Raw genomic sequence first — 24,215 nt, forward strand, 5'->3', positions numbered from 1 at the left:
GGGAATGTTGCTGAATTTAGAGGGCATAAAAATGTGATTGGAGAAGGGACTGCCCAACGAATGATGCAGTGCTGTGTATAGCTTGTGGGAGGTTTAATTAGGAAGGTGTGTTGATTATATGAGTCTGTAATATAAACTGATTTATTTAACCAAGTTAAGAGATGAAAAGCTCATTACAAGCCAGTTACCAAGAATTAATCAAATTGGCTTTAATGGTAAAGACCCACCTGCCAATGTAGGAGACATAAGAGACACAGGTTTGATTCTTGGGTTGGGAAGATCCCCTGGAGGTAGACGTGCAACCCACTCCAGTATTCTTGCCTGGAGAATCCCATGGACAGAAGAGCCTGGCAGGCTGCAGTTCATAGGGTCACAGAGAGTTGGACACGACTGAAGTGACTTAGCACGCATGCACATCTCAACAGTAATCCTCACCGATACCTAATTTACTGGTAAAAACCTATCTAATGTTGATATAATGATACTTAACTCTCTTTTCCTGTCTCTTTGTTCATAAAGTGGTCAATCCCCTGGCTGAAACCCTCACTCCAGGGGGGTGGGGGGACATCAGAAGTTGGTGCACCTTAGGTCACTGAGTCCACAGTTTCAGAACCATTATTGCAAAGCCTCACCATCTGTTTAACATGAGCAGAAGTGAAAGCCTCTATAAACTTGCAGATTTGTGAAAGAGATTCTGCTTAAAGGCAAGGCTGAAAAAAGAACTGCCCCAGGCACCTAACACGGTGCTTTGCACATAGTAGTCATTCAGTGTTTGTTAAATAAAGTTATTAGTGTTCAAATTCTAAAAAAAAAGAGCTGCCCCAGTACTTAACCAAAAAAGCGTAAGTGCACCCAAATAATTCCATGCAGCAGTACAGATGTGAGCAGCATCATTTTTAATCCCAGCTCCCCCTGAGTCCCCACGGCAGTACGTTGACCTGCCCACCCTGCATGTTCTAGGTCTGCCCTCCAATGACTCACCTATGTGAAAAGATCATCTCCACTTTGCCCTCCTGGAGGAAGCTCAACGGCCCCAACCAGCTGATGTCACTGCAGCAGTTCGTGTATGACGTACAGGACCAGTTGAACCCCCTGGCCAGCGAGGCAGACCTCCGACGCATCGCCCAGCAGCTCCACAGTGCTGGCGAGGTGAGAGCTCCAGCCTGGCGGGGATCTGGGAGGAGCTCCCCAGGATATATTTCCAGCATCTGAAGGTGGCATGAGCTGGAGGGGCAGAGTGGCAACTGCATACTGCCCATGATGCCTCACAGGAAGGCTCAAGTTATTTCCTGAACTGTGAACCTCTGCTCTCCTGTTCACCTTAAAAGCGCTGTTTATTTGTTGTTGTTGTTGCTGTTGTTTTTGCTTTGCTTTGGTTGGTTGGTTTTCTGACTTCTCTTAGTTTGAGGGCAGAATTCCTGCTACAGTCGGTGCCTGGGCCTCTCCTCCCTCTCCCTATAGTACTTGGTGCTTAGCTGTGATTCCTGCGGCTCGGATGACTGCTCTCCATGAGGCATGTCAGCTACACACAGACCTAGTGGGTTCACAGACAGTCAAGAAATGGCAGTGATGTATCCTCAGGGAGATGACATCTGGAGACACTAAGATGTGGCAAGCAATGGTCCCCAGAAATGATCAAGAAATAGAAATCTCTGTTTCTGGTTGTATTACATTCAGCACTGGGATGTAGTTTGGGAAGTCTGTTCTAATTGCTTCATATGCTGCCTGTCCCTCTAAAGGGGGCATAGCCTTCACATGCTTCCATCTTGTGAAATCAGGAAACAGTATAAGCTAGTCTGGACCAAGAAGAACAGTTCTGAACATGAAAAACCAGAAGCAGTTTGGAGAATTTTGCAAACAAGAAGTTTGCCTCCCCATTCTCAAAGGCACATTAGGCCCTTGGCCATGGATCATATAGGCTTGAAATTCTAATTAAATAAAGAAGCCAGTGATCCTAAAAAACTAAAGCCTCAAGCAGTGATTATGTCAGTCTTTGAATCCCCATGAAACTACAGGCTAAATCCACTAGCCCCTCCAGCGGTAATTTAAATGATTGCCTCCAAGGATGGGAAAAATGAAGGACCAAAGCTTACCTTATAGTGCTAGATATAAACGTCTATATTTTAACCATAATAATAAGCTCACTCTTTTTAATAATGTATTCTCTTGCCTTCTGGCATTTGACCAGCAACTTTCTAGCCGGTCAATTCAGCAATTCATCTCTCCCTGCTCTTGAGACTTTAATAAGTAAATGAAGATAGAAAGAAAAGAAGGGAAATCTGAATCAGGCAGCCCTACTCTGACTGACCGCCCGCCCCTCTCCAGTACTGTTCTGCTTTCTAGGAAATAATCTAAAGATCTTACTCAGATTTCATCAGTTGTTTTGTCTTTTTCTGGCTCAGGATCACACATTGCACTCAGTAATCTGTCTCCTTAGTCACCTCCAATAAGGAACAGTGTATCTGTCTGTCTTCTATGACTCTAGGAGACAGTTATGTCTGGGACTGAATTGCAGACAGTATTCTACCAAAGTGAAAGTCGCTCAGTTGTGTCCAACTTTTTGCGACCCCATGGATAGTCCATGGAATTCTCTAGGTCAGAATACTGAAGTGGGTAGCCTATCCCTTCTCCAGCAGATATTCCCGACCCAGGAATTGAACCAGGGTCTCCTGTATTGCGAGCGGATTCTTTACCAACTGAGGTATCAGGGAAGCCCATTCTACCAAATGTCTTATTAAAAACTAAAAGATACTGTTCTGCATTCCAGAAATGTCTCAAGTTTGAACACAGGGCATCTCAAAGACTTAGACTACGGGGAGAAAAGTGGGGCTTCTTTGGTGGCTCAGAAAGTAAAGAATCTGCCTGCAACCCAGGAGACGTGGGTTTGATCCCTGGGTCAGGAAGATCCCCTGGAGAAGGGAATGGCTACCTACTCCAGTATTCTTGCCTGGAGAATTCCAAGGACAGAGGATATAGTCTATGGGGTCGCAAAGAGTTGGACATGACTGAGTAACTAACACTCTCTTTCACTTTTCATGGGGAGAAAAGTACTCCCAGTGCAAACAGGTCTCAGCCTCCATATGAGGTCACTGATCTTTGTAGAACTGACCCAGGAGAGAGAGGGAGGGAAGGAGGGGTAAGTGCCATAAAGGAGAAAGTTGCTTCTATTTGTGTGTATGTGTATGTCAATGTCATTTTTTTTCCCTAACTTCTGCTTTTGAAAGAAATGAATATGACAGGAAAAGCCGAAGTCCCCTTTGGCCATCACCTCTCGCCTCATTCCTCCCTTTCCCCTCCAGGGCCAACCACTGTGATAGCATATCTTTCCAGAACAGTCTAATATAACATTCTGAATCTTTTTTGAAAAATTTCAAGCCTTCAGAGAAGTTGCAAGAATAGTAGGATGTATCCTCATATCCTCCAAACTTAATTTAACTAGCTGTTTACGCTTTGCTAAATTTACTTTGTTTCCCTTCTGGTTATTTATTTGCTTTGCAAACATCGTGACCTTTCACCTCTAAATAATTTAGCTCGTATCTGCTAAGGAGGACATTCTCCCACATAACCATAATAATTGATTATCATATCCTGGAAACATAATGTTGATATAATACTACGGTTGAATTTATAGTCCTCTTTCAAGTATTTGCCACTTGTCCCAGTATTTTCTTTTACAGCAAATTTTATTCATTTGTGTATTTATTTTGGGATTCATAATCCAGTCAAAAATCACCCATTGCATTTGGCTTCTGTCTCTCCCTCTCTCTTTTATTGCATTGGCCTTTTATAATAAGAGTCAAAGGTAGTCTTTTCAGAATCTCCCTTACGACGTTGCCAAGCTGGTATTTCTTGGCTCAGTATTGATTTTGAGACCCCCTCCATATGAATGTCCTGGTTTGTTCCTTACAGCATCTGCACAGATTTCATCCCTGCTCAGGCCTGTTAGTGGTTTGAGCAGCTGGGTCATCTGGCCCTTTATGTTCCTAATGCATGACTTCCCGTTGTCCCCTTGGACAGATCAACATCATGCAGAGCGAAACCGTCCAGGACGTGCTGCTCCTGGATCCCCGCTGGCTGTGCACCAACGTTCTGGGGAAGCTGCTCTCTGTGGAGACCCCACGGGCCCTGCACCATTACCGCGGCCGCTACACCATGGAGGACGTCCAGCGCCTGGTGCCCGACAGCGACGTGGAGGAGCTGCTGCAGATCCTGGATGCCATGGACATCTGTGCACGGGACCTGAGCAGCGGGACCATGGTCGACATCCCCGCCCTGATCAAGACTGACAACCTGCACCGCTCCTGGACTGACGAGGAGGACGAGGTGCGGGTCTACGGCGGCGTGCGCGTCGTCCCGGTGGAGCACCTCACCCCCTTCCCGTGCGGCATCTTCCATAAAGTACAGGTGAACCTCTGCCGGTGGATCCACCAGCAGAGCGCTGAGGGAGACGCGGACATTCGCCTGTGGGTCAACGGCTGCAAGATCGCCAACCGCGGGGCCGAGCTGCTGGTGCTCCTGGTCAACCACGGCCAGGGCATAGAGGTCCAGGTGCGCGGACTGGAGACGGAGAAGATCAAGTGCTGCTTCCTGCTGGACTCGGTGTGCAGCACCATCGAGAACGTTATGGCCACTACGCTGCCCGGGCTGCTGACGGTGAAGCACTACCTGAGCCCCCAACAGCTGCGAGAGCACCACGAGCCCGTCATGATCTACCAGCCGCGGGACTTCTTCCGGGCGCAGACCCTCAAGGAGACCTCACTGACCAACACTATGGGCGGGTACAAGGAGAGCTTCAGCAGTATCATGTGCTTCGGCTGTCACGACGTCTACTCGCAGGCCAGCCTGGGCATGGACATCCACGCGTCAGATCTGAACCTCCTGACCCGGAGGAAACTCAGTCGCCTGCTGGACCCGCCCGACCCCATGGGGAAGGACTGGTGCCTCCTTGCCATGAACTTGGGCCTCCCCGACCTTGTGGCCAAGTACAACACCAATAACGGGTCTCCCAAGGAGTTCCTCCCGAGCCCAGTCCACGCCCTGCTCCGGGAATGGACTTCCTACCCTGAGAGCACTGTCGGCATCCTCATGTCCAAACTGCGGGAGTTGGGGCGTCGGGACGCAGCGGACTTCCTACTGAAGGCGTCCTCTGTGTTCAAAATCAACCTCGACGGCAACGGCCAGGAGGCCTACGCCTCAAGCTGCAACAGTGGCACATCTTACAATTCCATTAGCTCGGTCGTGTCCCGGTGAGGGCAGCCTTTGGCTTGGGCAGGGTCTCTTCCAACTGCAGGGGCAAGGGGGACACAGCCCATCTTTCCCACCAGAGATTCTGGCGCGTTCCTTCCTATGCCCACATCCTGAAGGACGCCCCCTCCCTCCCCGCTTCACCTATTTCTCTGCCACTACCTCCCTCCTCTCACACATTCCCTGGTGTGTGAATGAATGGTCTTTCTAGTTCAAGAGCAGACCCTATCCTTTAAACCTTTGGCCATTTGAAAAGCTAGCCACCCTCCACCTCTCATCCTCTAGTACCTTGCTTCTTAATGGTAATTTTACTGGAATTCCTAACTTTTCAATGAAATTTTTTAAAACTATTATATTAAATGTCCTTTAAAAAAAAAAGTGCACATTTATCCAAGATGTGTATTTCTTATACTCTTTTCTTTGTTATACCATGTCCTCAGCTTATCTCTTTTATATTTGTAGGAAAAACTCCCATGTAAGGAATCCCACTGTATGATTTATAAACAGACAATATGTGAGTGCCTTTTGCAGAAGAGGGTGTGTTTGAATCATCCAAGTCAGCCCGAAGCTGTCGAGAAAGAAACACTCCCTCTCTGTCTCTTGCTGTATGCTGATCATCGCCAGAGGTGCTTCACCCGAGGGTTTTTTGGTTTTTTTTTTTTTTCTTGGAAACTTTTGTGTTTCCTTTGGCAAGGAAGGGGAGAAAAAAAACCTCTTCTAGAGCAATTTCATGGCCAGTGTTGTTACTACAAGACATGTTCGTGTTTGCTTTTGTTTCAACGTCAGTGTGAACGTTCACGTGGAACCTGCAGGCTGTCATGCTTCTTCATCCCGTCGTCTCAGGTAGAAGGTTGACACGGTCATAGGGAGCCAAGACCTGTGTGAGAATTCAGAAGACCCCGACTCATGATTTGTGGCAGTTTGTTGTCATTGTGCATAGCAGACAGTTCTCCACATTTAGATCCTGGCTTGAAAACTTCCTGTACTTGAAGTCGCAAAAAGAAAAAAAAGGAAGCAAGTCTTCTTGCAGTGATTTTGAATTGTGATGGAATTTTAAATTGAAATAAGGGAACATGTCCTAATTCTTTTGTCCTGAGAAGCATGTAATTTTAATATTATATCATATGTATATATATATATGCAGTATGTATATACATATATATTAATACAGGTATTTTTACTTAATCTTTAAGATGTAGTAAAAAAAAAGTTTTCTTTTTTGTTCTTTTTTTCTTTTCTTTCTTTTTTTTTTTATAAATAAACTGTTGCTTGTTGCATTAGCTTGTTGGTCTTTAATTCAAAAAGGATTCTTTTTGTCATGTTTTCATTTGTCAGTACCCCACCTCGTGGGACCAGCCAATCCAGAAAGTGATTAAACCTAAACCCTTAGGGCTGGAAATCTACAGCAGTTTATTAGGTGCTTAATTATTACTGAAGTTGGGAATGGTGTGGAAAAGCAGAAAGAGCTTCGATGATGTCACATGTGTTTTTGCTTTAAAGAAAAGAAGCTCTTTCCATTTCCTTGGGTGAACCCTAAAACCAAATTGTATCATTTAGTTCTCAGCCATGGGGAAACAGGAAGGTTTCTATTTCTGTACAAAGGTGGAGAGACTAGTGCCATATGGGAGCAAGAGAAAACTTGCTACAAAAGATACATACCTGCCTGCCTTTCTTTACTTAAAGACCACACTGCCCCAGGCCATCAGGTTTTGTCCTGCATGGTAGCTGTAAGTGACAAAAGCTCTAAGTGACAAAACCCATCTTTAGTAAAATCTCAAGACTTCTTTAAAAAAAAAAGAATGAGCAAAGAAAAAAAACGGGAAGGAAAACTACTACAGTGGTGTGGTTGATTTTTTTCTGTGGTGGAAGTAGAATTCATTTCTGTTTTGCCTAAATCGTCATTAATAAACATGATTTACTTTTATAGGGAGAAAATAAATTTTAATGGAGTAAAGTTTAAAGCTACATATAGATATGTGTCAAAAGGATGGCACTGAAGTTGAAATCACAGTTGCCTTAGAGGAATAGAAACTTCTTTTATTTTTTTGGCCACACTCAGCTTGCTTAGGAATTCAGTTTCCTGACCAGGGATTGAATTCAGGCAGTGAAATTTTGAAACCCTAACTACTAGGCCACCAGAGAACTCCCAGAATCTCCTTTTCTTATGTCAACTCCCTCCTGAATGTCAGCTTTGTTTCTCCTGCTTCAAAAGTGCTTCACATCACAGGTTCTGGCACGAGAACATAGGACCCAAGAGTCAAGGACTATGTCTGGCTGCATCAGTAAGTAAAATCCCAGAGAAAGATTCTGACTGCTCCAGCCTAGGTCATGGTCTCTCCCATTGGTTGGAAGAGAGAGAGTCAAATGATTGGCCTGGCCCTGGAGACCCTGGAACAGTTTTGGGAAAGGAGCAATTTCGCCCAAGAAGGGAGTTCTGTCAGCAGGAGAAAGGGACAGAAGGAGGAAACAGGGTAAATAAAGCAGAGGCAGCAAACATCCCGCATGAGTCTTCATATTTTCGTTTTATGCAGGTGCCTGTTCATAAGATTATGGGGCCACCTAAGCTCCTGAAATATTGAAGCCATACTTCAGAATCATTACTACCCAGAGTTTAAGGAGCACTAAGCTCACTGCCTGCCCTGGCAAGTGCTGTGGGGACATTCCAGGTGACATTTGGGGGTCTTCAGTGCCATGAACCCTAGCTAGGCTGGAACCATTGCAAAACCCCAGCATTAGTAGATGACTCTGCCTCCTACAGGAGGGAAGAAACCAAGCCATTCATAGCCTCCTGGACCACAGTGAGAATCAAAGGTATAGGTTCTTAGGAGCCAGAAAGGAGCCTTTTGTGGACCCTTTATTAGAGTTGCTGTAAAATGTATTTGGGCACATGTTCCTCATCCCCTGTTGTTGCTCTGGGATGCTCAGGGTCCCCCTATGGACAGGAGCATCCTAATGACCCAAAGTCTCTAAGGCATGGGCTGGTGAGGACTTCTGGGAGTTCTGATTGGTTCAGAAATCTGGATCCCACACCTTTGAAAAGGAATCTGAATTCTGGGTGGTCTTTTTTGCAGAAAGTGGTTTACAATTACACTTACAGGATTCCCTGAAACCATAAAACTACCCTTGGCCCTTTCTAGGATTCCCTGATGGCTCACTGGATAAAGAATCCACCTGCTAATGCAAGAGACTCAGGTTCAGTGCCTGAGTTGGAAAGATCCCCTGGAGAAGGAAATGGCCACCCGCTCCAGTCTTCTAGCCTGGGAAATCCCATGGACAGGAGAGCCTGGCGGACTATAGTCCAAAGGATCACAAAGAGTCGGACTCGACTTAGCAACTAAACACTCTCTCTGGCCCTTTCAGTGTCCAGAGTCTCCACCAGTGTTTCTAAATCCTGCTGGTGTGACCCCAGAAAAGCTACACCAAAGTGAAGAGCTGGGCCTGGCTACTCCTGCATCAACAGCACTAGATGCTAGCCAGGCTATAAAACCAAAGGGTAGCCAGGAGATCTGAGCTAATAGGGGAAGACCTTCATTAAAAATAAAAGGCGAGCTGCAGTTTTGCAAGATGAAAAAAGTTATGGAGGTGACAGTGGCACAATAATATCAGTGTATTTACTGCCACTGCACCGTGCAGTTACAAGTGATTAAAATGAAAAAAAAATGTTATATTTATTTTACCACAATTTTAAGAACAGAGAAAAAATAAAGCTGGAACCTAAAAATACCCAGATAACTGTAAAGCTTGCTGAGTAATATACAAGACTACTCATGTGTTTAGTAATATACAAAACTATTCATGTGTTTAGTGCAGCCCAGCAAAGCATGTGCCCCCCACTTTGCGGGGAAGGTGAAATAAAAAAATGAAAGATTGCCTTTTGAAGGATTTGATATTTGTTATTTAAAAAAAAAAAAACCTGTAAAATGGTTATCATGGGAGGAAGCAGTGAGAATTTTGTTTGACTTCTTTTCTTTTTTCGTTTACTGTTCAGGTTTTAGTTCTTTTTGTTATTGAAAAGTTTGAATTCATACTTGTAAAGGCGACAATAGTCTTTTCAGGACTTTGGATTCTTGAAGATTTAATCAGGCCACAGTGTTCATAAGGATAAGGTGCTCTGATTCATCATTCCCCAGATGTCTGCTGGGCACCTGTTGCTATGAGGGGGTGCCAGGCCCAGGCTGGCCTTGGGGCTCAACTCAACCCTCTGAGGAATTTGTTCTCAGTTCAGTTTAGTGGCTCAGTGGTGTCCGACTCCTTACAATCCCATGATCCGCAGCACACCAGGCCTCCCTATCCATCACCAATTCCCAGAGTTCACCCAAAATCATGTCCATTGAGTCAGTGATGCCATCCAACCATCTCATCCTCTGTCATCCCCTTCCTCCTGCCCGCAATCCTTCCCAGCATCAGGGTCTTTTCAAATGAGTCAGCTCTTTGCATCAGGTGGCCAAAGTATTGGAGTTTCAGCTTCAACATCAGTCCTACCAATGAACACCCAGGACTAATCTCCTTTAGGATGGACTGATTGGATCTCCTTGCAGTCCAAGGGACTCTCAAGAGTCTTCTCCAACACCACAGTTCAAAAGCATCAATTCTTCGGCTCTCAGCTTTCTTTCTAGTCCAACTCTCACATCCATACATGACTACTGGAAAAACCATAGCCTTGACTAGACGGATCTTTATTGACAAAGTAATGTCTCTGCTTTTTAATATGCTGTCTAGATTGGTCATAACTTTCCCTTCCAAGGAGCAAGCGTCTTTAAATTTCATGGCTGCAATCACCATCTGCAGTGATTTTGGAGCCCAAAAATTTGCTCTCAGGGGGCTATTTTCAGGGACTGTGACTGTGTTTGCAAGGTCACCTGAGGTTGAGGTCCATTTTATCATTGCAACCAAAGGTCATGTGCAGGTGAGAGGACTCAGCAGCTGCCAGGCAGGGGCCAGGTCAGGGCCAGCAACTTCTGTCCCTGCTGAACACCTAATCAGGGAGGTGCCCCTGAAAAGGGATTTCAGGGAGTAGTCAGCCACTTCCATCCTCTCTGGAAATGCATGTGGTGGAGCAGGAAATGACCTGAGAAGGAAACAGCTGCTAATCGTAGCAGAAACGCCTCAGATGGGTGCTTGTGTCTACTGTTCACAAGGCAATTTTCTGATCAGAAGAAATGTGTGGGGATGGAGAAGAGGGCAGGAAAGAAGCTTCACAGATACTACAGCAGAGGTTTCTGTGGCATCGGACTCTGATGCCCATCACTCTAGGGACTAATGCTTGGTGAGGGTCTCCTGGCCAGGTGCCCAAGGCGGACTGTAGCCCGTGGGGATCTTGTCAGCAGTACCATGAAGGGACCGGGACAAGCTCCTGGTGAATAATGTGTCTTGTCCCACTGAAATCACAGAATTTTACAATGAAAAGAGATCTTACAGATGGTGATTCAAACCACACTCTTTGGAGGGAAAGTGTTTTAAGAGATTTAGACCAACTAGTGTGGTTCAATTAGTCACAATTTAGACTAAGTGTCGGGCCCTCTGACCGCAATGGGGGCTCTTTATACTTCTCTGCTAAGTGTTTATATTGTAATGTAGTATGTGTGTCATGAGTGCATGTGTATGTGTGTATATTGTGTGTGTACGCATAAGTGTGCACAAGTGTATGTAAGTATATGTATATGTGCATGTTCACCTGTCCATGCCTACATGTAACTGTGTGTACATGTGTCTACGCGTACATGTGCTGTGCCGTGCTTAGTATCTGACTCTTTGTGACCCCATGGACTATTGCCCACCAGGCTCCTCTGTCCATGGGGATTCTCCAGACAAGAATACTGGAGTGAGTTGCATGCCCTCCTCTAGGGGATCTTCCCAACCCAGGGATGGAACCCAGGTTTCCCAAACCCAGGTCTCCCACATTGCAGGCAAATTCTTTACTGTCTGAGCCAACAGGGAAGCCCAAGAATACTGGAGTGGGTAGCCTATCCCTTCTGCAGTCAATCTTCATGACCCAGGAATCAAACCAGAGTTTCCTGCATTTCAGGCAGATTCTTCAGCAGTTGAGCTACCAGGGAAACCCAAGTGTATGTGTATATACATGTAAAGTTTGTGTATGAGTGTATGCATGTGTGAATGTGTGTATAAGTGTGTGTGTGTGTTGTGTATTGTGTATAAGTGTGTGTATATGTTTCATGAGCAGCTGTTCTGGGCAAGAGCCTCTATTCCTGTAATTCAGCCTTGAGGGCCCATTTCCCACAGCCGGGGTGACTAACAGCATGGGTGACTAACAGCATCACGAGAAATTTCTCGCCCCATCCTGTGCCAACCTCCTGCACCAGTGTGACCCTCTGGGGTTCTGCACAGCCCTCAGATTACATCACAGCCAGTGTTGATGACAAAGTTCCTGTCTTCCCAGAAGGGAGGGGCAGTCACCCTAGACGGAGGCCAGAGCTGTTTCCTCTAAATCATGGGATTCTGTGACCAGTTCTCGCCTGGGAAGGAGAAGCCCCTGTGCTGAAGGCAGCAAACCCTGCTATGCTGGCCCTCCCTGGGGCTCAACTGTGTCCTTCGGCTTTTGAGGCAGGTCCATGCAATGCAAGTTGTTTTTTCCTTTCACTCTTTTTCTAGACATATTTTAATGGACATTATTAAGATGTACAATTTTATATGCTGCTTTTTTAAAAAACTGAAGTATAGTTGACATATTCTATCATTTAGTTTCTGGTGTACCTGCTTTTTCTTTGATGTAACATGACAGCTGTTTCAATGTTACTAGAAGCTCTTCAGAAACATTAGTTTTAATGGCTGCATAATACTAAAATAGCATTGTCATATCCCAATTGGCCTCATTGTTGCTTACCATGAAATACTCAGGTCTTTTTCCCCCATTATAAATAAAACTGGGACAAACATCTTTATGCATCTTCCCCCCTGCATTTTGGATTAGACATGAAACATTTTGGGTGGGGGTGGAGCTTTGTCACATGACAATTAAAAATCCAAGGTCAGAAACATTTATCGCTGAGCAAAAAACTGCATTCGTGTTGCACTCTGTCTGGATTTCTATTTTCCCAGAAAAGTGTTATTTTACCTATTAGCTGTTAGTACACCTTATGATGGTCTCTTACTACATTTTTTGCTGCTTTAACAGCTTTTATAACATCAATCTTTTAGCAAGAATGGAAAGAAAATTGAATCTTTCCGCTGAGAGAGGAAATATTTCCTGCCGTATCAGTAAACAAGGCTGTCACAGTCATCAGTGATTACAGCCCTTCAGTGTGAGCTGGTGAGCCTAAGGGCACTGGGGAATGCAAAGAATACCCACCTCCATCAGACTGCAGCCACTCCCTATGGTGAGCCTAAGGGAGCTCAGGATGTGAAAACACAGGATACTGGCCTCAGATAGCTGTGATGCATTTATGAAAGAAATGACTTCTGTGAGCCCAGACTCTTGTAACTTCTATACAGAGAAAAGTTTTAAATTCCTGAACTTGGGATACTTGGTTTTCTTTAATTCACAAAAATACTTTTGACTTTCAGACTACCTGCCCTTTGTTCCAAAACTTCTATATAACCTGACTCCTCGCCTCTCCTCATAGGAGCAGTTCTCTTAGGGTTCTTGAGATGCTGCCTCCAGACTTAAACACTAAAAATTCTCTCTAAATAAAAGATAACTCTCAACTTTTAGGTTTTGTGTATTTTTTCAGTCAACATCACCATCATGAGACATGAAAATGATTAGTTAATAATTACAGTTACTGATTGTTTAGAAAACCTTCAGCTTCAAAATTCATAATTAGTAATGCCATATAAATTTTGAGAATTGTTTTCAAATCCAAGCAAATTCTATCAAGTATATATATGAGCTGTAGGATTTTCTGACATGCTGAGTTTTCTTATTTAGTAACTTATTTTATATGTTCATTTAACTGTACACACTCACTAACCAGTTGTCACAGTGGATGTCCTTCTCCATCTGACTGAATGTGCTGAGTTTCTGTGCAGACTTCCCTCACTGGGGAGGCAGCCTTCCTGGTACTCTGGTCTCTTCTGTCTACGTGGCTCCCCAGCCATCCTGCCCAAGAGTCTCAGTTCTCCAGTAGACACACATTGCTGACCCTGAGAGCCAGCTGTACCATTGGGTCCCTATCCAGCATATTGGGAAACTACAGGATGAACTTCTCAGTCAAAACAAGCTGTAGGTAGTGAAGATCCCCACTAAAGACTTGTTCATGCAGAAAGCACTCTGCCCCAGTGCAAAACTATGAAGCTGGTTATTTTGTAGAAGGTTCTAATCTGTGGATTTAGCTGACTGCTTCCTCCTCATGACGTTTGACTTATCTCTCCATGAACTGGACAAAGGAAGACTAAAGCTTATATTTGACTCTCATCCATCATTTAGCAAGAATGCGCATCCTGAAAATGAAAAATAAAAGTGAATTCTACTTCTCTCTGGTCCCAAAAGCTATAGCCTGAAGCTTTTTCCCAATAAGTAGCTTTTTGTTTTACTGATTCTTGAACTCTGAGACATACTACTGTGTCAGTGGTTCCATGCTTTGGGAAATTCATGGACTAATAAAATGTCATAAAGGACATGGGCACCTGAAACTTTGTTTTGCAAAGTAAGACCATTTAGATACAATGACTACCAAATATTGTCACCAGTCCTTGACAAAAAAAAAAAAAATTTAACATTATAATGCCAAAAAAAAAAAAAAAGTAAATTAGAGTCTTAGAATAAGGGACATTTCTTTCCATTGAATTTCCATTGAATCTAAGCATAGGGGAAAAAACCATCCAGTGGTCCTTATTTTCTCCATGTCATGAGACTAGTGACCAGCTGGTCATGGGCAGTGTGGCTTTAAAATTCATTGTTTTGTTGGTCTAGAAGATTTTGCTCTTTGCTATATAGAGAAGTACATTTAGAGCCCCACAGGCCCCTTCCCATGAAGTATTTTATAGCCATGTTGATTTTATCCCCTGAAAACTATAAAATTCACCTACTGTTCTCTAGGCAAGGCCAGGTTTTAGGAGGCACAGAAATTTTGGCTGCTCTGGAAAGAAGGTCACAGGATCGTAGCGTTAGGGGAAACCTGGAAGTTAGGAGGTTTGGCTAGGGCATGAGGCCGCCAGGAATGGCAAAGTTCAGTCAGTTTCTGCTCCAACAAGCCTCTGGGCTGAGGAACTGCAAAAGCTGGTGTTAATTCCTAAGTGTGCTGACACTTGTCATTTTTGTTCTCTTTTGCCGATGTATACAAATCTTGATTCATCAACCAAAATAACCACTTAAACATTTTTTTTTTTCAGTTATCACACTGCTTGCTGACTTTCTGTGTACCACGGGAGACAAGAGGACTGAAGTCAGGCCATCCTAGGTGCCTACCTCGCTTCTCATGAGCCTTTGGGATTTGGAAGGACATTTTGTCTCTCTCTATAATAAAAACCTCTAGATTTCTACTCAATGTCAGGAGCTTAAAATCGTATTTTGGAAGTTAAAGCCTGAACATTTGACTCTTTTCCCTTTCATTTCTCCTTTAAAAAAACAAAAATTATTTTTTTATTGAAGAATAATTGCTTTACAGAATTTTGTTGTTTGCTGTCAAACCTCACAATGCATCAGCCATAGGTATACATATATCCCCTCCCTTTTGAACCTCCCTCCCATTTCCCTCCCCATCTCACCCCTCTAGGTTGATGCAGAGCCCCTGTTTGAATTTTCTGAGCCATACAGCAAATCCCCATTGGCTATCTATTTTACATATGGTAATGTAAGTTTCCATGTTATTCTTTCCGTACATCTCACCCTCTCTTCCCCTCTCCACATGTCCATAAGTCTATTCTCTATGTCTGTTTCTCCACTGCTGCCCTGTAAATAAATTCTTCAATACCATTTTTTTCTAGATTCGGTATGTGTACGTTAGACTACGGTATTTATCTTTCTCTTTCTGACTCACTTCACTCTGTATAATAGATTCTAGGTTCATCCACCTCATCAGAACTGACTCAAATGCGTTCCTTTTTATGGCTCATATGGAGTCAATATGGAGTCATATTCCATTGTGTATATGTATCACAAGTTCTTTATCCATTCATCTGTCAATGGATATTTGGCTGCTTCCATGTTCTAGCTGTTGTAAATAGTGCTGCAATGAACAATGCGATACATGTGTCTTTTCCAATTTTGGTTTCCTCAGGGTATATGCCTAGGAGTGGTATTGCTGGGTCACATGGTGGTTTTATTCCTAGTTTTTTAAGGAATCTCTATATAGTCTTCCATAGTGGCTTTATCAATTTACATTCCCACCAACAGTGCAAGAGTGTTCCCTTTTCTCCACACCCTCTCCAGCATTTATTGCTTGTACAATTTTTGATGATGGCCATTCTGACCGGTATGAGGTGATATCTCATTGTGGTTTTGATTTGCATTTCTCTAGTAATGAGCAATGTTGAGCATCATGTGTTTTCATGTGTTTATTAGCCATCTGTATGTCTTCTTTGGAGAAATGTCTGTTTAGGTCTTTTTCCCACTTTTTGATTGGGTTGTTTGTTTTCCTGGCATTGAGTTGAATGAGCTGCTTGTATATTTTGGAAACTAATCTTTTGTCAGTTGTTTCATTTGCTATTATTTTTTCCCATTCTGAGGGTTGTCTTTTTGCCTTGCTTATAGTTTCCTTTGCTGTACAAAAGCTTTTAAGTTTAATCAGATCCCACTTGTTTACTTTTGCTTTTATTTCTGTTACTCTATGAGGTGGGTCATAGAGGATGTTGCTTTGATTTATATCAAGTGTTCTGCCTATGTTTTCCTCTAAGAATTTTAAATTTCTGGTCTTACATTTAGGTCTTTAATCCATTTTGAATTTATCTTTGTGTATGGTGTTAGGAAGTGTTCTAATTTCATTCTTTTATATGTAGCTGTCCATTTTTCTGAGCACCATTTATTGAAGAGGCTGTCTTTGCCCCATTGTATATTCTTGCCTACTTTGTCAAAAATAAGGTACCCATAGGTGCATGAGTTTATTTCTGGGCTTTCTATATTGTTCCATTGGTCTATATATCTGTTTTTGTGCCAGTACCATACTGTCTTGATGATTGTAGCTTTATAGTATAATCTGAAGTCAGGAAAGTTGATTTCTCCAGCTGCTTTCTTCTTTCTCAAGACTGCTTTGGGAGGAACAAGATGGCGGAGGAGTAGGTGGACATGGAATACATCTCTCTGCACAGATACATCAGGAATACATCTTCAGACACAGAAGTGCATGCAGAACACCAAATGAGAGCCAGCAGGAGTACCTGACCAGCAGAAAAGAATATATAGACACATGCAAAACTCGGTAGGACAAAGGAACTAGTTATTCCTAGATATTTAATTCTTTTTGTTCCAATGGTGAATAGGATTGATTCTTTAATTTCCCTTTCTAATTTTTCATTGTTAGTATATAGAGATGCAAGTGATTTCTGTGTATTGATTTTGTATCCTGAAACTTTGCTAAATTCACTGATTAGTTCTAGTAATTTTCTGATACTATATCTGCAAGCAGTGAGAGATTTACTTCTTCTTTTCCAATCTGGATTCCTTTTGCTTCTTTTTCTTCTCTGATTGCTGTAGCTAGGACTTCCAGAACTATGTTGAATAATAGTGGTGAAAGTGGACACTCCTGTCTTGTTCCTGATCTTAGAGGGAATGCTTTCAATTTCTCATCATTGAGAATAATGTTTGCTGTAGGATTATCATATATGGCCTTTACTATGTTGAGGTAGCTTCCTTCTATGCCCATTTTTTGAAGAGTTTTAATTATAAATGGGTGCTGAATTTTGTCAAAGGCTTTTTCTGCATCTATTGAGATTATCATATGGTTTTTATCTTTCAATTTGTTAGTGTGGTATATCACATTGATCGATTTGCATACATTGAAGAATCCTTGCATTCCTGGAATAATCCCAACTTGATAATGGTGTATGAGCTTTTTGATGTGTTGCTGAATTCTGTTTTTCTGTTTGCTAAAATTTTGTTGAGGATTTTTGCATCTATGTTTATCAGTGATATTGACTGATAGTTTTCTTTTTTTGTGTAGTCTTTGTCTGGTTTTGGTATCAGGCTGATAGTGGCCTCGTAGAATGAGTTTGGAAGTGTTCCTTCCTCTGCAATTTTTTGAAAGAGTTTTAGAAAGATAGGCATTAGTTCTTCTCTAAATGTTTGATAGAATTCTCCTGTGAAGGCATCGGGTCCTGGGATTTTGTTTTTTGGGAGATTTTTGATCACAGCTTTAATTTCAGTGCTTGTAATTGGGTTGTTCATAGTTTGTATTTCTTCCTGGTTCAGTCTTGGAAGATTGAACTTTTCTAAGAATCTGTCTATTTCTTCCAGATTATCCATTTTATTGCCATATAGTTGTTCATAATAGTCTCTTATGATCCTTTGTATTTCTGCATTGTCTGTTGTAATCTCTCCTTTTTCATTTATAATTTTGTTGATTTGATTCTTCTCTCTTTTTTTCTTGATGAGTCTGGCTAAAGGCTTGTCAATTTTGTTTAGCTTCTCAAAGAATCAGCTTTTAGTTTTATTAATCTTTACTATTGTTTCTTTCATTTCTTTTTCATTTATTTCTGCTTGGATCTTTAAGATTTCTTTCCTTCTACTAACTTTGGGATTTTTTGTTCTTCTTTTTCCAGTTATTTTAGGTGTCTATTTGATGTTTTTCTTGTTTCTTGAGGTACGATTCTATTGCTATAAGCTTCCCTCTTAGGACTGCTTTTGCTGCATCCCATAGGTTTTGAGTTGTCATGTTTTCATTGTCGGTTTTTTGATTTCTCTTTTGATTTCTTCAGTAACCTGTTGGTTATTTACAAGAGTATTGTTTAATCTCCATGTGTTTGTAGTTTTTACATTTTTTTCTTGTAACTGATATCTAGTCTCATAGTGTTGTGGTCAGAGAAGATGCCTGATATGATTTCAATTTTCTTAAATTTACTGAGGTTTGATTTGTGACCCAAGATGTGGTCTATCTTGGAGAATGTTCCATGTGCACTTGAGAAGAAAGTGTATTCTTCTGCATTTGGATGGAATATCCTGAAGATATCAATGAGATCCATCTCGTGGGGCGCCTGGTGGGTTGCGGTCCACAGGGTCACATAGAGTCGGACACGGCTGAAGCTACTTAGCATGCATGCATGCGTTGGAGAAGGAAATGGCAACCCACTCCAGTATTCTTACCTGGAGAATTCCAGGGGCGGAGGAGCCTGGTGGGCTGCCATCTATGGGTTCGCACAGAGTTGGACACGACTAAAGCAACTTAGCAGCAGCAGCAGCAGCATCTAATGTATCATTTAAGATGTGTTTCCTTACTAATTTTCTGTTTTGATGATCTGTCCATTGGTGTGAGTGGGGTGTTAAAGTCTCCTACTATTATTGTGTTGCTTTCAATTTCTCCTTTTATGTCTGTTAGTGTCTGTCTTATGTATTGAGGTGCTTCTATATTGGGTGCATAGATATTTACAATTGTTCTATCTTCCTCTTGGATTGATCCCTTGATCATTATGTAGTGTCCATCCTTATCTCTCATAACCTTCTTTATTTTAAGGTCTATTTTGTCTGATATGGGGATTGTTACTCCAGCTTTCTTTTACTTCCCATTTGCATTGAATATATTTTTCCATCCTCTCACTTTCAGTCTTTATGTGTCTTTAGGTCTGAAGTGGGTTTCTTGTAGACAGCATACATATAGGTCTTGTTTTTGTATCCATTGAGCCAGTCTCTGTCTTTTGGCTGGAGCATTTAATTCATTTACCTTTAAAGTAATTATTGATATATATGTCCCTATTGCCATTTTCTTAATTGTTGGGGTTTGATTTTTGTAGATTTTTTTCTTCTCTTGTATTTCTTGACTATATAAGTCCCTTTAACATTTGTTGTAAAGCTGGTTTGGTGGTACTGAATTCTCTAATTTTTGGTTGTCTTTTTATTTCTCCATCAATTTTGAATGAGATCCTTGCTGAGTACAGTAATCTTGGTTGTAGATTTTTCCCTTTCAGTACTTAAATATATCCTCCCATTCCCTTCTGGCCTGCAGTTTCTGCTGAAAGATCAGCTGTTAAGTGTATGGGGTTTCCTTTGTATGTTACTTGTTGCTTCTCCCTTGTTGCTTTTAATGTTCTTTCTTTGTGTTAAGTCTTTGTTAGTTTGATTAACATGTGTCTTGGTGTGTTTCTCCTTGGGTTTATCCTGTATGGGACTCTTTGTGCCTCTTAAACTTGACTGACGACTATTTCCTTTTCCATGTTGGGGAAATTTTCAACTATAAGCTCTTCAAAAATTTTCTCATACCCTTTCTTTTTCTCTTCTTCTTCTGGACTCCTATAATTCTAATGTTGGTGCACTTGATATTGTCCCAGAGGTCTCTGAGACTATCCTCAGTTCTTTTCATTCTTTTTACTTTATTCTGCTCTTCAGAAGTTATTTGTACCATTTTATCTTCCAGCTCACTGATTCGTCCTTCTGCTTCAGATATTCTGCTGTTGATTCCTTCTAGGGTATTTTTAATTTCAGTAATTGTGTTGTTTGTCTCTGCATGTTTATTCTTTAATTCTTCTAGGCCTGTTAATTGATTCTTGCATTTTCTCCATTTTGCTTTCAAGGTTTTTTTAATCATCTTTACTATCATTATTCTGAATTCTTTTTCAGGTATTTTGCCTATTTCCTCTTCTTTTATTTGGACTTCTGTGTTTCTAGTTTGTCACTTCATTTGTGTAGTATTTCTCTGCCTTTTCATTTTTTTTTTTAACTTATTGTGTTTGAAGTCTCCTTTTCCCAGTTTTCAAGGTTGAAATCTTTTTTCCCTTTGGTTTCTGCCCTCCTAAGGTTGGTACAGTGATTTGTGTAAGCTTCGTATAGGGTGAGATTTGTGCTGAGTTTTTGTTTGTTTGTTTGTTTTTCCTCTGATGGGCAAGGCTGAGTGAGGTGGTAATCCTGTCTGCTGATGATTGGGTTTGTATTTTTGTTTTGTTTGTTGTTTAGATGAGGCATCCTGCACAGGGTGCTATTGGTGGTTGGGTGATGCCTAGTCTTGTATTCCAGTGGTTTCCTTTGTGTGAGTTCTCACTATTTGATACCCCCTAGGGTTAGTTCTCTGGTAGTCTAGAGTCTTGGAGTCACTGCTCCCACTCCAAAGGCTCAGGGCTTGATCTCTGGTCAGGAATGAAGATTCCACAAATGGTTTGTCATGGCATTAAGTGAGATTAAAACAAATATCCAAAAATGAGAAACCAAAGATGAACCCCAGACAAATGACAGTTATAAAATCAGACAAATAATAATTAAAATGATGAAATATACATATATACTCATGAGCAAATTCAAAACAGTTCAACAAAAATAAAATACAATAGATTGACCTGGTGAACAAAGGAAATCAAAAATTATATTTACCAATTAGGAACAAAACTAACTAAAGCACAAACTGGAGAACAAAACTAAAGCAAGGTGCCAAGTGGAGAATAAAGCAATGAAAACAAAACTAACAAATATGTTAAGAGGAAAGGAAAGAAAGAATAGATATACAAAGTTAAATAGGGGTAGATGATGAAGATTTATATACATTAAAGATTAACTGCAAGGGGAAAAGAGTAGTAGGAAAGGCAAACAAAGGAATAAATGTGGGAAAATGTAATAGGTTGAAAAAAGTTAAAAGTTAAAATTATGTAGAAGAGAAAAAAGAAACAGAAGAAGAAAGAAAAAAGGGGAAAAAAAAAAGAGGAAAACTCCATAGAACTGCAAAAGCCCAACACAGAGGCACAGGTTTACAACAACAATAAAAAGTGTGACTGAATATACACATATACATATACACCAAAAGCAAAATCAAAACAGTCCAACAAAAATAAAGTACAGTAGACTGACCTGGCAAACAAAGGGAACCAAAAACTATGTCTACCAGAACAAAACTAAATAAAGTACAAACTGAAAAACACAATTAAAATAAGGTGCCAATTGGGAGATAAAGCAAGGAAAATAAAACTAATAAATATGTTGAGAGGAAAGGAAAAAAAGAAAAGAAAGAATAGATATGCAAAGTTACATAGAAGTAGATAAAGAAGATTTATACACATTAAAGATTAACTGCAAGGGGAAAAGAATAGTAGGAGAAGCAAACTAAGAAGTAAATGTAGAAAAAATAATAATAGATTTAAAAAATTAAAAACTAAATTAAAAAAAGAGGAAAAAAAAAAAAAGAGGAAAACTCCCCAGAACGGCAAAAGCCCAATGTAGAGGCAGAGGTTTATAACAATGGTAAAAAAATGTGACTGAGAATAAAAAGAAAAAAAGTTTTAATTAGATTTCATAGGGCCAATAAAACTGACAACTACAACAGAGAGGGAAAAAAAGAAAAAAAAAATCCAAAAGAATCTACAGAACAAGTCAAAACATAAGAATAATAGATGTTTCTCTTGAGTCGCTGCTGTCAGAGTCCTTTCCATCGCTGGGAGCCACAGTCCACCTCACCTTCCTAAGTGAAAGTGAAGCCCCTCAGTCGTGTCCAACTCTTTGCGACCCCTTAGACTGTAGCCTACCAGGCTCATCCGTCCATGGGATTCTCCAGGCAAGAATACTGGAGTGGGTTGCCATTTCCTTCCCCAGGGGATCTTCCCGACCCAGGGATCAAACCCAAGTCTCAGGCATTGCAGGCAGACGCTTTACCCTCTGAGCCACCAGAGAAGCCCTCCGCTCCCTAGGATGCCCTCTAATACTGTGCTGATCTCTGGACCTGCTGTAGGGGCAGCTCAGATTCTAATCTGGTCCTACTCCTCTGTTTTCTTGCCTCCAACGTCCACAGCTATCAGAACTAGTGCCTTGTATTTTGTGGGAGCTCTCAGTGTCCTTTTATATATTCCATAGACACAGAGTCTGCCTAGTGGATTGCGTGGATTCCATCTGCAGCTTATATAGCTGGTGGGAAGGTTTTGGGTCTTCTTCCTTAGCCACACTGCCCCTGGGCTTCATTTGTGGTTTTATTTCCGCCTCTGCATATGGGTGGTTCACCAGGGTTTGCTCCTGAGGCTTCCCTGGAGGACTTGGGTCTGCCCCATTGAAGGCCAGGTGTGGAGGTGGCGCAGTTGCTTGGGTCGCAGAGATTCTGGCAGCACCAGGTACTCAGGGGAGTTGGCGGCTAGGGCAGCAGGAAATGCAGTGCTCTAGAAGGGTATGGCAACCAGTATTGGCCAATAGACTCGAGTATTCTTGCCTGGAGAACCCCCCTCCCTGATAGAGAAGCCTGGCAGGCCACAGTCTACAGGGTCACAAAGAGTTGGACACAACAGAAGCAACTTTTTGCCTGTGGCAGCTCTGCCCCAGTGAGAGTTGAGCATGAAGGTGGTGAAAGTGCTTGGATTGCGGGGACCCTGGTGGTGCCAAGTGTGCAGGGACGCAGACTGCCTCTGCCGCAGGAGTTATGGCCCTATCAAAGTCTTTTTTCCAGACTCTTGTAGCTAGCAATCAGAAGGCCTCTTTGGCCAGACTTTCTCCATAGCTTCGCCCGTTCAAGCACTTGGAGGGCTTCCTTGCCTCGGGTCTTTCTCTGATGTTCAGTGCATCAGGCACATAGAGGGGGCCCCCCTGTCTGGGTCTTACTCTGTAGATTGGTGCGTCAGGCATTTGATGGGCCAGGCTCTTTATTGTTCAGCTGCCAATGCTGGCTGGAGAGAGGGGGAAGAGAGGCTCTGGTGGTGGCTCCACCCGCTTTGTGTGACTCAGCAGTATTGCCTTGCTTCCATGGCTGCCCGGCTTTCCCCCACAGGCATTTCCCACCACAATCTCCTCCCTCACATCCCCTCGAGCCATCTCTTCGCAGTCAACATCAGCCCTCACCCTGGGATTGCTCCACAATCCCTAAACTCTAGCTCCCAGCTGCTGCACCATCTGGGGTATGTATGGTTGCAGCAAGGACTGTCTGATTCTCATTCCATTTAGGCTGCCTCAGATCAGCTGTTTCACTCTAGCTGTAAATGTTTCTCCTCTGACTCAGACAATTGCCTCAATGTGGGGATCGGACCCCTGCTTCAGTTCCCCCACACACCGAGGGCAGGTCCAATCCTACTAACACTCCTGTTTTTCCCCTTAGTTCCTTCATCCTACCGAGTTTTGCATGGTTCTATATATTCTTTTCCTCTGGTCATGTACTCCTGTCTGCTCTCAGCTGGTGTTCTGCATGCACTTCTGTGTCTGAAGGTGTATTCCTGATGTATCCATGGAGAGAGAAGTACTCCATGTCCACCTACTCATCTGCCATCTTGTTCTCTCCTCATTTCTCCTTTAATAATCCTAACACTTTGCAATGAATGGCAACCTCTGGCTGAATCAAGGGAGGGTTGCATGTAAGAAAGTCAGTAAGAAATGAGCTTTATCATTTCAAAATACTATTCTCATCACAACTGAAATTAAGGGACCAAGAGGAAAGAGGAATGAGAAGTTAGTGTTTAATGAGCACAGAGATTCAGTTTAAGATGATGAAAAAGTTCCGGTAATGAATGCTGGTGATGGTTACACAATGAGGTAAATCTACTAAATCAAAACCGGTTCAATTGGTAAATTTTGTTATGTACGTTTTACCACAATAAAAAAGAAAAAAGGTTGCTTCCCAGTGAGCAGGTGAGTAAAGGAAGCTCTCTTGCTCCATCTCTCAAGGAGAACAAGAAAGAAGTTGGAAACAATGGGGTGGGTGCTCTTAGGAGAGCATTGGGGACCCCCTGGGAGACAGGTGGAAGCAACAAGACTCATCTACCGGTGCTGCAGTATGTGTGACAGACCAGCCTTGACTTTCTGCCTGCCCAAATCATCTTCGATTGTGAGTTCTTAGCAAGCAGGGGTAGAGTATTCTGTGTATTTTACACACAGCAGCCTACTACCCATCCAACTTGTGCAAACAGTAATTCACTTTGGGAACTGCTCAAAGGTGCCTTTAAGAGGAGGCTTTTTGCGGGGTGGGGGGGGTGCACATTTC

The 24,215-nt window shown here is 42.3% G+C and overlaps 1 protein-coding gene across 5 annotated transcripts in view; it reads left to right on the forward strand.

Annotated features, from left to right (window-relative positions):
* The window catches only part of DAPK1 (death associated protein kinase 1), a 217,711-nt gene extending 203,031 nt beyond the window's left edge, over positions 1-14,680 (forward strand). For 3 of the 5 annotated variants that reach the window (XM_081522267.1, XM_081522256.1, XM_081522284.1), the window contains 3 exons: positions 961-1,149; positions 4,018-5,246; positions 5,707-6,262. In XM_081522267.1, coding sequence (XP_081378393.1) covers positions 961-1,149; positions 4,018-5,246; positions 5,707-5,740 — 1,452 coding nt within the window. In that variant the 3' untranslated portion in view covers positions 5,741-6,262. Of the gene's footprint in view, positions 1-960; positions 1,150-4,017; positions 5,623-5,706; positions 6,263-14,532 lie in introns of those variants that run through there. The other 2 variants (XM_081522295.1, XM_081522275.1) reach the window with 2 other exon arrangements.
* The last annotated feature ends 9,535 nt before the right edge of the window (positions 14,681-24,215 follow it).

The sequence above is a fragment of the Giraffa tippelskirchi genome, chromosome 1, assembly GCF_054371585.1.
Source record: "Giraffa tippelskirchi isolate mGirTip1 chromosome 1, T2T-mGirTip1v1.2.pri, whole genome shotgun sequence".
NCBI classification, from domain to species: Eukaryota; Metazoa; Chordata; class Mammalia; order Artiodactyla; family Giraffidae; genus Giraffa; species Giraffa tippelskirchi.